Source organism: Pseudonaja textilis, chromosome 2 (assembly GCF_049901715.1).
Source record: "Pseudonaja textilis isolate UNSWEBS1 chromosome 2, rPseTex1.2, whole genome shotgun sequence".
Taxonomy (NCBI): Eukaryota; Metazoa; Chordata; class Lepidosauria; order Squamata; family Elapidae; genus Pseudonaja; species Pseudonaja textilis.
This window is the reverse complement of record NC_141991.1, coordinates 245,819,858-245,831,978: the sequence shown is the minus strand read 5'-3', so window position 1 is coordinate 245,831,978 and position 12,121 is coordinate 245,819,858. Positions and strand designations below refer to the sequence as shown.

The 12,121-nt window shown below is 43.3% G+C and overlaps 1 protein-coding gene across 2 annotated transcripts in view; it reads left to right on the top strand.

Annotated features, from left to right (window-relative positions):
* ME2 (malic enzyme 2) overlaps positions 1-12,121 on the top strand; it is a 58,574-nt gene that overhangs the window by 19,610 nt on the left and 26,843 nt on the right. For both annotated transcript variants that reach the window (XM_026714983.2, XM_087927501.1), the window contains exons 2-3: positions 9,854-9,975; positions 11,719-11,852. In XM_026714983.2, coding sequence (XP_026570768.1) covers positions 9,868-9,975; positions 11,719-11,852 — 242 coding nt within the window. In that variant the 5' untranslated portion in view covers positions 9,854-9,867. The remainder of the gene's footprint in view (positions 1-9,853; positions 9,976-11,718; positions 11,853-12,121) is intronic.

Genomic DNA, 12,121 nt, shown 5'->3' with positions numbered 1-12,121 from the left:
GACCAAAAAAAAACATATTTTTTTTTTAAACTGCCACAGATATAGACTTTTAATGTACAATTATATCCCACCAGGATAAGGATCCAGGAAAACACACTGCAGCGACAGTGATGGAAGCTAGGTCTCTCTAAGCAAATCTGAGAGAGAAAAAATGCCAATTGAATGAGATTGGATTACCCATGTAAGGAAATATGAAGATATTCTGTATTAGACTGAATAACAACCTGGCAGTTGGTAAAAGGAAGAGAAGCCAATCGGCCAAATCAACGCCAGCAATACAAGGCCTCAGGCAGCTTGCCCCCCTCAGGGAGGGAGTGGCTGCTTTTCTAATTCCCCACCCTGAGATCTGCTGCGAAGCCAACACTTACACCAACCATTAACAGAGTAAAGAGTAAAAACAGCTTTCTTTTCCCCTGGGAGAGGGAGATAGAGAGATCAGCCCTACTAGGCCTGGGAGCCTAAGCCTAGGGCCAGCAGAACGTCGCAGCAATAGGAGGCCTGCAAAATGTCGCCCGGCCACGAGGCGGCGCCCAAAATGGCGGCCGCCTGGAAATTGAAAGTGAAAGGCAAAGCGGGCGGCTCAGGGTGGGTGCATCCTGCAAGCCACGAGGGCGAGGACGCTGAAATTGGCGTTAGTGGGGGGAAAACCAGAATAAAAAAGGTTCCAGACCTTAGAAAGGCACCAGGACAGCAAGGCAGGAAAAAAAGAAATAAACGGCAGAGAGCGGGGTGGGGGTGGGGGTGGTGGTGTTAGCACTAAGTGCTGCTAAGCTGCCCGCCCAGCCCCCTGGGGGCGAAAAACGCACACCCCTAAGTCTCAAGACACCCCCAGATGCGCAGAGGCTAAGGGAATAATAAGCTTAAATCAAACCTGAACTGAAATATTATCCTGCTTGAATCAGCCAAAGAGTGGGAAGCACAATCAAAACACACAGTCTAACTCTGCAAAGGCTGGACATAAACTGGGAGGCTACAAGGGACCATGTGACAGAGGGCGGAGCATTCCCTAATGATTAAGCCCAGCCTACACAGACGCAGACTGGAGCACCTCCCACTCTCTGGATGATCCGAGCAGCTCGAGGGAGAACCTACCTCATCCATCATGGAACAAGGACCCCACCAGCTATGCAACCAAACATGCTTTAGATTCAAGAGCACAGCTGAGCCCAGGATTTCCATTGCTAAGCAAGATAGTTGAATTTTGTCCTATTTTATGACCGTTCCTGCCACAATTGATAAGTGAATCACTGCCATTATTAACTTAATAACATGGTTGTTAAGTGAACATGGCTTCCCCATTGACTTTGCTTGTCAGAATGGGATCACATGGCCCCTAGACACTGCAACCATCATAAAGACTCTAGAAAAAGTGCAGAGAAGAGCAACCAGGATGATTAGGGGACTGAAGACTGAAACACATGAGGAACGATTGCAGGAACTGGGCCTGGCTAGTCTAGTGAAGAGAAGGACCAGGGGAGACAGGATAGCAGTCTTCCAGTGTTTGAGGGGCTACCACAGGGAGGAGGGGGTCAAGCTATTATCCAAAGCGTCTGTAGGCCAGACAAGAAATAATGGATGAAAACTGACCAAGGAGAGATTCAACCTGGAATAAGGAGAAACTTTCTGACAGTGAGAACAATCAACCAATGGGATAGAAGTTGCCTTCAGAAGTTGTGGGAGTTTCATCGTTGGAAGCTTTCAAGAAGAGACTGGACTGCCATCTGTCAGAAATGCTGTAGGGTCTCCTGCTTGGGCAGGGGGTTGGACTAGATGATGTACAAGGTTCTTGCCAACTCTGACAAACACATGACAGTTGCCAAGCTTCCAAAATTTGATCATGTGACCATGGGGATGTTGCAGTGGGCATTAGTGTGAAAAATGGCCCTGTCCCTTTTTTCAGTGCTGTTGTAATTCTGAATGGTAACTAAGTGAATGGCTGTAAGTCAAGGACTCCCTGTATTTTCATGATTTATTACCTGATGCTCCAAAGATTCTAAAATGGCACATTGTGTTCACAGTCCTCCTCCATTTCAGTAGGAAGGGAGGCATCGTGGCTTTGGTATCAGTGTATCTAGAGCAGTGATGGCAAACCCTTTTGTTGTGGTGTGCTGAAAGTGTGTGCGCGCGCATGCCATCTACAATACAATGCACCCCACCCCACTGCGCATGCCTGCGCAACCCCCCTGCCCCCTTACCTGCACTGCGCATACGGGGGCCTCCCAGCTGATCTTTGGCCCATTGGAGGCTTTTTTCACCCTCCCGGGAGCTCGAGGGAATCCTCTGCAGCCTTTGGAGGCTGAAAAATGGGCCCATTTTTCGACCTCCAATGGCTGTAGAGGCTTCTGTCGAGCTTCCGGGAGGGCGAAAAAGGCCTCAAATGGGCAGAAAATCAGCTGGGAGGTGCGCGCATGCGCAGTGCAGGTAAGTTTGGCTGGGGCTTGCGTGCCCGCACAAATGTCTCTGCTTGCCACACCTGCCATAGGTGATCTAGAACAAAGAGGCTTTCATTTAGCAACTCTCCAAAGTTAGGACAGCACTGGAGAAAATGGCTTGTGACAGATCCTCGCACTTAATGATCATTATAGCATCCCCATGGTCACATGATCAGAATTTGAGTGCTTGGCATATATTTGCAATATTTGCAAGATCCTGGGGTCATGTGATCACCATTTATGACCTTCCCAGCTGGATTCCAACAGATGAAGTCTATGGGGAAGCTGGATTTGCTTAATGACTATGTGATTAATTTAACTGCAGTGGTTCACTTAATAACCATGGGGAAAAAAGGGTCATAAAATCAGGAATGACCCAGTTAATAACAGCTTTCCTTATCAGTGGAAATTCTGGTTTGAATGGTCATGTTGAGGACTAGCTGTATATATTTCAGGCTTGGTTGATGCATCCTCTTTAAATTGCAATGTAGTTTGTATATCAACTAGTGTTAGTTTATTCAGCAAATTACAAATAAACCACAACACATTCAAGGAACCATGGTTAAATGGATCATGGTTTAGTGCACTGCAACAATCTAACGGTAATGTGTTGACAAGCCTTGAACAAAATTTAAACCCCATATGATTCTCCTTATTCACATGCAACATCTCAATTTGCAAAGTGGATTTAAAACAGTTTCCTTCTACAGCTCCTGTCTCATCTGCTGCTTGTGAATTTGCTCTAAAATAATTAATTCCTGCAGGCCACCAAGATTTTGTCTGCATCCACCTAGTTCATCACGATACCCTATCATTCTGCACAAAGCTGCTTTTGTTTCTAATAATACCAAGTCGGTTGCTAAGCAGTGAGTAAATAAACTTAGCCACAGGACCTTCTGAACTAGTCTGGTTCCTACCAAAAGTAACAGGCAACAATTCAGAGATATGATTTGTAATTTTGGAGGCAAAATTGATTCTCCACCCACACACAATTTTAAGCGGGCAACTAAGTACTGTGGCTGCAAAAAAGATTTTTTTAAAAAAACAACAGGCACGTTAGCTTCCTTTATTCTTGTCAAAAAAATATATAACCAAAGGACCCTTTCACTTACTGGCATCAAATGTGAAATCTAATTTATGAGCATATCATCTTTGCTTTATATAATGTGGAACGGAGTCTGATTTCAAAGCCAGAATGCATAATTTTAGCCCAGCATACCAGTTCATAATTGAGTAACATAATATTACATCTAGAATTTTTAGCCTTTGTAAAGTTAATTAGTAACCTGAACCTTGGAAGAATGTGGTGATACGGTGGAGCAACTTGTAAGAATTTTAATTGTTTCATTCATAAATTACACCTCTGCATTTACACAGTGACTTTCTGATTATTCTGTTGAAAAACAATACGGCCAGATTAGCATTTGCCCAATGCTGGAAATCATCCCGTTTACCTACAGATCAATTGGTCATTCAGAAAATATGTGACTGCGCAGAAATGGACAATTTAACCATAGCTCTTAAAAATAAAGAGTCTTCAGCATTTGATAATAATTGGAATACATGGTATAATTGGTTTTATCAGAGATAAACTGTTTAATGAGCATAAATAAGCATAAATATCCATAAATAGCGATAAGATGTGTATATTTAAAGTAAGGTTTCTTCTTTTTCTCTCTCTGTTTCTTATGTAATGTTGTTATGTTATTTTTTTAATTGTAAATTCAATAAAATTTATATGAAAGAAAAACAATATTCACAATATTTTTGTTGGAAGCAAAATACTATATGACCTTTGATGTTCAAGGGGCCACAGTTAACATTTTGGGAGAAGGACAGATTCCAGGAGTTTAGGGCACTGATGCAGAATAGCTGGAGTTGTTCCTATAGGTTTGGTTTGTCTTAGGTAAGAGTTTTCTTGTTATGTTTTAGTTTAAACCAGGGGTCTTCAAACTTGACAGCTTTAAGACTTGTGAACTTCAACTCCCAGAATTCCTCCTCCAGTCATGTTAGCTCAGGAATTCTGGGAGTTGAAGTCCGCAAGTCTTAAACATGCCAAGTTTGAAGACCCAGTTTAAACTGTATTAAGCTTAATCTGAATCTGTCAGAGTAAGCAATTTATGGCTTCTCCACTGAGCCGAAGGGAGAGTCCAGGATGGGTAGTCTCTAGTCTCCTAGCTCTGCAGACCAAGTTGAAAAACTGAGGACACACCCCCTGGTAACGGTCCCCAGTTCTTCACTCAGTCTCAGTGTGTTCAGACCACCCTTTAAGGGCTCTGAATAGTTAGGATTGTAGAAGAATATTCACCCCCTGGATTAAGCTTTTTTTCGCAGAGGCTTAGATCAGGTTTGACAGCTAGCCGGTGTTGCTGAACTTCCAACCCTACTGGAACTACTGGTGAGAGACCCTGTACCTAGGTCCTACCCCAAAACCTAGCCAAATTTCTCGCCAAACAACTACAGCCCTATGCAGAATCCATCAACTCACACCTAAGAAACTAATTCCAGTTCATCGAGATAATAAAGAAACAAAACTTACAACCCAGCGACCTACTAGTGAGCTTCAATGTCATATCCCTCTTCACCCAAGTGCCTATAAAAGAAGCCTTGACAGCCATCCAAAACAAATACCCCCCCCCCAGCACATCCTAGATCTGACCAACCACTGCCTATCCAATACATACTTCACCTACAACGGACAAAAATACAAACAAACAGAAGGAGCACCCATGGGATCACCCCTCTCACCTGTCATCACAAACCTCTACATGGAACACTTTGAAACACAAGCACGAGAAAAAGATGATCACAAACCCAAACTCTGGCTCAGATATGTAGATGACACCTTCATAATCTGGCCACATGGGAAAGAAAAACTGAACAACTTCCTCACACACCTTAACAGCCTACACCCCAAAATACAATTCACCATGGAAACAGAAGCTAACAATCAACTTCCCTTCCTAGATGTCTTAGTATACAAAAAATCCAATGGCTCCCTAGGACACACCATCTACCAGAAGAAAACACATACAAACCGCTTTCTACATGCACTCTCACACCACCACCCAGCACAGATCAATTCCGTAGCCGAGACACTCATCTCCAGAACAAAATGCTTAGCCGACGAACAACACCTAAAACTGAACTACACACACTCACTAACGTACTAACAGCCAATGGATTCCCAAAAAAGATTACCCACCTAATCCAAAAAGAAACCCCAACCAAAATCCAAGAGAATGGCAAAGCCCTCCTCCCGTATATAAAAGGCACTATAAACAAAATCAGCAAGATCCTCCAAAAATACAACATTAAAACAGCATTCTGCACAAACAGAAAAATATCCACCATCCTAAGAAACCCTAAAGACAAAATCAAGTTAGAAAACCAAGGAGTATACGAAATCCCTTGCACCGCCTGTCCCACCACATACATCAGACAAACTAACAGAAGAATAAGTGCACGCATTGAAGAACACAAGAACTCAATCAAAAAAGAACTGACCTCTTCCCTGGTCCAACACCTCAAAGCCACAGGACATGAGATTGATTTTAAAAATACCAGAACTATCGCCAAAACAGAACACTTCAACAACAGAATAATAAGAGAAACCACAGAGATAGAAAAACGCCCACACAGCATGAATAAACAAGATGATACCTCCCGCCTACCAGCCATTTGGAAACCCGCCTTCAGTAACAAATGAGTACCTAACATGAAGAATGACACCAGACCCACACCCACGAGGGCTACACAAGATGCTACCACCACACTTCCACGTAGAAAGCAGACTCACACCCACACAGAAGATGAGACATGACCACAGACCAGAAGCCGTACCACAGCTGCATCAGTACCCGCTTCAAAACCCTCCGACCCATACATGAAGCGAACTGACGCCCACCATGAAGATGCGGCATGACCATGAACGCAAAGCCAAACAACAGGATCACAGCTCACCAGCTCCAATCCCCCAGCAACTAAGACTAACCTGACCACAACCAAGCCCCCACCTGAACAGAACACACCCCCAGCTAATCAGAACACAGCCAAACCCACAACCAATGAGAACACCCCCCCACCCAATCAGAACATAGCGAAGCTCCCACCCAATCAAGTCACACCCCCACTAGCAGTTAAAAGGAAGAAGCAGCTGCAAGCTCACATTACTCTTGAGAAGCACAAAGCCGAAGACGCAAGCCTGAAAATGGTGAATGAGACTTCATTGAAATGTTGCCTAGATACTTCCAATTTTACGTGGGAGAAAACCTGAATAACCAGAGTTCCACAGATATATAGATATATAGATAAAAGCAATCAGCAATGAAAATTCACAGCAATCAAAATTCAGATACTTGGCCACTGACTCATACTTATGGCGGCTGGAGTGTTCCGGGGTCCTGTGTTCGTTCACCTTAGGCAATCTTTGTGACATGCAAAGTCAATGGGGAAGCCAGGTTCACTTAATAACCATGTTGCTCACTTTACAACTGCAGCAATTAACTTAACAACTATGGCAAGAAAGACTGTAAAATGGGGCAAATTCACTTAACTGTCTCACTTAGCAATGGAAATTTTGAGCTCCATGGTAGTCATAACTTGACAACTACCTGTATTGTGTATCATTTGCCTACTACCTACTGTCTGGGGTGTTTTCATGAAGGAAGGTGGTACATTTTCCTGTTGCAGGAGGATCATAAATTTAGATGCGTAGAAATGAGAAAGGATGAGTTAGACCCCAAACTTAGCAACTTTTAAGACTTGTGGACTTCCAACTCCCATAATTCCTGAGCTAACATGACTGGAGGAGGAATTCTGGGAGTTGAAATCCACAAGTCTTAAAGCTGTCAAGTTTGAAGACCCCTGAGTTAGACAAATAGTATGTTCCACTTTGGAATAGTTCCAAGGCAGTGTTGGGACTAATCAGCAGTACTAGGACTGGACAATATTTGAGAAGGAAGGATAAACCATTGACAATAGCAGTAGCACTTAGAGTTACATACTGCTTTGTAGTGCTTTACCTCCCTCTGTAAGCGGTTTTACAGAGTCAGCCTATTGCCCCCAACAATCTGGGTCCTCATTTTACCCACCTCGGAAGGATGGAAGGCTGAGTCAACCTTGAGCCTGGTGGGATTCGAACTGCCAAATTGCAGTCAGCTGGCAGTCAGCAGAAGTTGCACTCCAACCACTGCGCCACTGTGGCTCACAATGCAGAGAAATAACACTGTTTAAATACTGTTGACTGTGAGGCTCTCTCCCCAGTGGGAAGGTGGACCTGGATCGTAAGATAGCATAGATTGAGCAATAGGAACCTCTGCTGATGACATTGGAAAGAGGATGTTTCAGAACAGGTGACAAACAGAGCAATTGTTGCCTGCTGTTGGCGCCCAGCTGCTATTTATAGGTATTGTCTAAAAACACCAAGGTCTTTGCAGACAATGGCTTTAAGTTAGTCATGATTGATGTTCTAAGGCAGTAGACTCTCTTGGCCTCTGCCAAGGTGGATACAACATTTCTTGAAGTCTGGGAGCTGCAGGAGAAGCTCATATCCAGCTAGATGTCAGGAAAAAAACTTGAGATAGCCATGTTTTGAAGGTGATGATTTGCTGGGATCTGTTCCTCATCCTAGCCCAAGAGAGCCACTTGGGTAAAGACACAATTAGTACCTGAACTTAATAACTGGAAGAATCTGAACTTCGTTGGTAGTAAAGTTATTATCTCCCTCCCTCCCTTCCTCCTCCTCCTCCTCCTCCTCCTTCTTCTTCTTCTTCTTCTTCTTCTTCTTTTCTCTCTCTCTCTCTCTCTTCCTCCTCCCTCCCTCCCTTCCCCTTCCTCCTTCTGTCCTCTTTCTCTTCCTTCTTTCCTTATTTATTTGCCATCTCACGGTTTAGGCGCCTCTGAGCAGAGGCTGAGTCTTGATGTTGCTTGCATCTGTGATCCTTCTTTAAGGATCTCTTTTATCGGTTTAATTCCAAGTAGGAGAATCCTGTTTTGGGATCTCCTCTTTAAGTCTTCAGCCATTGAACTAAAAGAAGAAGCTTGCTAGCTGTGAACTGTGTATCCAGGGTTGGCTACAAATCTAATGTTCTCCAGCTGTTTCCTTTGCTTTCATTCTGCAGTAAAACAGCATTGAGTACTTCAAATTATTTATAGCAATTATCCTTAATTCAATACTTAGCAAAATAAGTGTTCGCTGGAATAGAGATTGGAATTGCATTTGTCATTGGGATAAATGAACAGTTCCGTTATCTTGGGTTGCGCAGTAGCCTTCCCAAACCCATCACCTTTGAAATAAACAAACTGGGCCACAGTTGTCAGTGTCTCTGTGCCCAGTTACTTGTGGCACAGTTTCTACCTGGGAAGTACAATACAACACTCTTCAAGGCCACATTCTTGGAAAGGTCCAAAGAATGTTGAAAAGTGACTCATGAGCCTCCTAATGACCATTGGAATAGAGTGAGAAAGCAACCTCTGAACACCTTTATAATGCTGTTTACAGTATCAACCATATAACTTTATGCAGTATTTATTTAATTTATAGCATGCCTATTTTTATCCAGGAGTTCAAGGTAGTGTGGATAGATTTCCTTCCTCCACATTTTGCCCACAACAGTAATCCTGTAACTTGAGTTGGTTGGAGTTTTAATGGTTGGCCAAGGTCATTCCATGCCTTAACTGACATACCTCTCTTGTAATGAGAACTTCATGTCCACACAGATAAGGCTGGACCTATGGAAGGAGACATTCTCATTTCCTTCTTGGAAAAAAGACCTTTCTTCCATTGTGTATGCAGAGAAGTGTTTCTCAATCACCTTCCATGCATCTCATCAGCCATCCATAACTAAGCAATCCTCTAAGTTCGCAGCCCTTGCAAAGCTCAGAATTTCCACCCAACGCACTTTTGGGAAATCTAGATATTGATGCCACAACTCATGCGGGCTGTCCTAGATTGAGAAATGTCAAATTGCTGCATGAGACATTGGCTTGGAGCAAGAACCTCCAAACTTGGCAACTTTAAGACTTATGGATATCAACTCCCAGAATTCCTCAGTCAGCCATATTGGCTGGGGAATTCTAGGAGTTGAAGTCCACACATCTTAAAATTCCCAAGTTTGAGAAACACTGGGGTAGAGAATACAGAACAAAAGAACTGAAGGTTTTTTTCATAGCGTAATAGTATACCATAAAACCCACCTGAAAAGCCTTTTACTGGAAAGACGACTTAATATTGATTTCTTCCCTTGAATAATAGCATACCCCTTTGTATTATTTATAAGCAATCTTTTTTTTTTCCAAACAGCAGTATCCCGTTTAACGAAAATTGGAAAACCTTGCTATTTTTATACGTCTGCTTGTATCTCTACATTTTGAAACAGACAGTGCTTGCTATTCTGTTTCCTCTTTTTCCCCTCTCCTAGGCAAACTATACATAATGTTCTCCCGGTTAAGAGTAGCCGTTTCCCCCTGCTCGTTGGCACATCGTAGCATGCATAGGAGGGAAAAAGGGAAGCCTTTGATGCTTAACCCCAGGACAAACAAGGTTAGTATCATGGGTGTGTTGTATGCCCAGGGGTGGGATTCAACCGGTGTAACAACCCGTTTGATGAGTGCGCAGCATTTGAAAACTCAGCATTTCAGCTCTAATACTTACCTTTTACGGCAGCCGCGGTGAGTAAAACAGCGGAGTGGCGGCAATTGCTCTGCCGTGCGAATCAGCTGAGCCGCAAAACATGGAAATAAAGGACAGACCAGGGCAAGGCAGGTGGGCGGGGCCAAATGATCACCAGAACTACCGGTTCGTGCAAACTGGTCCAAACCGATAGAATCCCACCCCTGTGTACCGCCATGTCTTAAATTTGCACTAGGATTGTGAAGCTTAAAGTAAAGCGGAAGACTGTTGCAAGGGCTTTGTGTTTAGACATTGGGCATTGCCAGATATTAAAAGAGAGAGAAGCTGAATATTGAACAGATCCAGAATGACCACAATTTGTTGATGGTTAGTAACTATAGAGTTGCAATGCAATTGTAGTCCCCTTTTTGCTGTATTATTGGATCCCTTTTTGTGGCCCTAGTGCAAGGGTCTTGGCAACTTTAAGCTTGGCGGACTTCAACTCTGGCCATAGATTTTGGGACTTGAAGTCTGCCAGGCTTAAAATTGCTAAGGTTGGAGAGCCCTGCCCTAGTGTATGGTGTGGAGGGTAATTAAGTCTGCAGTTGATGAAGCTTGTGTCATGTCACGTTATAGAAAGTTTGTTTAATCATGGATTGCTGAATAAGCTACAGTTTGGCTGGTTTCACACACAATATCATGCAACAGAATAGCACAGCCTATAAGCAGGGTTTCGGTCATTTTGGTGGTGAGAGAAAGGGAAAATGGGGAGAAATTGGAGTTTTTCCAGGCAAAGGTAAGACAGAACAGATATTTGATCAACCACTTCCCTGAGATTCTTTTGGTGAGAAAAAGAAGTGTCTTTGTATCTAAAATCCATGTTTGGCTTGATGGCTCAATTGGGCATTTCTTTCACCAAAACTGACCCATTAGAGCAGAAGTGAGGAACGATGGCCCTTTATGAGTTGTGGACTTCAACTCCCAGAATTCCTGAGCCAGCATGGGAGAACTTTGGCCCCTTTATGACTTGTGGACTTCAACTCCCAGAATTCCTGAGCCGGCATGCCAGCAAAAAGTAATTGAAAGGCCGTAGTTCCCACTCCTGCATGAGAGGATGAAAAATGCTGAGTGAATATCAGGGATAAGAATGGCAGCCATAGGGAGAAGGGTAACAAGGGATTTGCAGGTAATCCTCGAGTTAAACCAAGAGCCTTCAAACTTGGCAAGTTTAAGACTTGTGGATTTCAACTCCCAGAATTCCTGAGCTAACATGACTGGAGGAGGAATTCTGGGAATTGAAGTCCACAAGTCTTAAAACTGCCAAGTTCGAAGGCCCCAGAATTAAACTGTGGAATAGGAAGAAAATGAACTACATTATATAACATGAAAGGAACAAAATGAAGCGAGGGTGTTGGTCTTGATCGGGGGTTGGGAACGATGTTTTTTTTTTATGATTTGTGGACTTCAACTCCCAGAATTCCCAAGCCAGCCATGCATGTCAAGTCATAAAGCATCTATGGTTCCTTACCTCTGGTCTTGATTAAGGACAAAGGAAGTAATCATATTTCAGATGAAGAGCTGGTAGGGTCTCACTTAAAATCGTTTGGCCAAAGCGCTTTCCAAAACCGGGAATTGGGGCTAATTTTATCTTTTCCTCTTGTTATCGCTCTTCAGGGTATGGCTTTTACCTTAAAAGAACGGCAGATGCTGGGGCTTCAAGGACTCTTACCCCCGAAGATTGAGACGCAGGACATCCAAGCGTTACGTTTCCACAAGAATGTAGCAAAAATGACGGATCCCTTAGAAAAGTAAGAGCCCGTTGGAGGAGAAGTTTATCTTTTGGAGCTTATTCTCTGTCTTGCTGATATTCAATTCCAGTTACGATTTGGAGAATCAAAGTTGCAAATATCCCAGACACACTAGGGGGAGGTGGGTGGGGAATGCTGGTTGCTGGAATTTATCAGAGTTTATTGCAGAAATCAAATCCAGAAAGGACACACGGATAACTGATTCAGCAGGAGTCATTAACTTCTTTATATACATAATAACAAACTTCTTTATATACATCAGTGGCCCC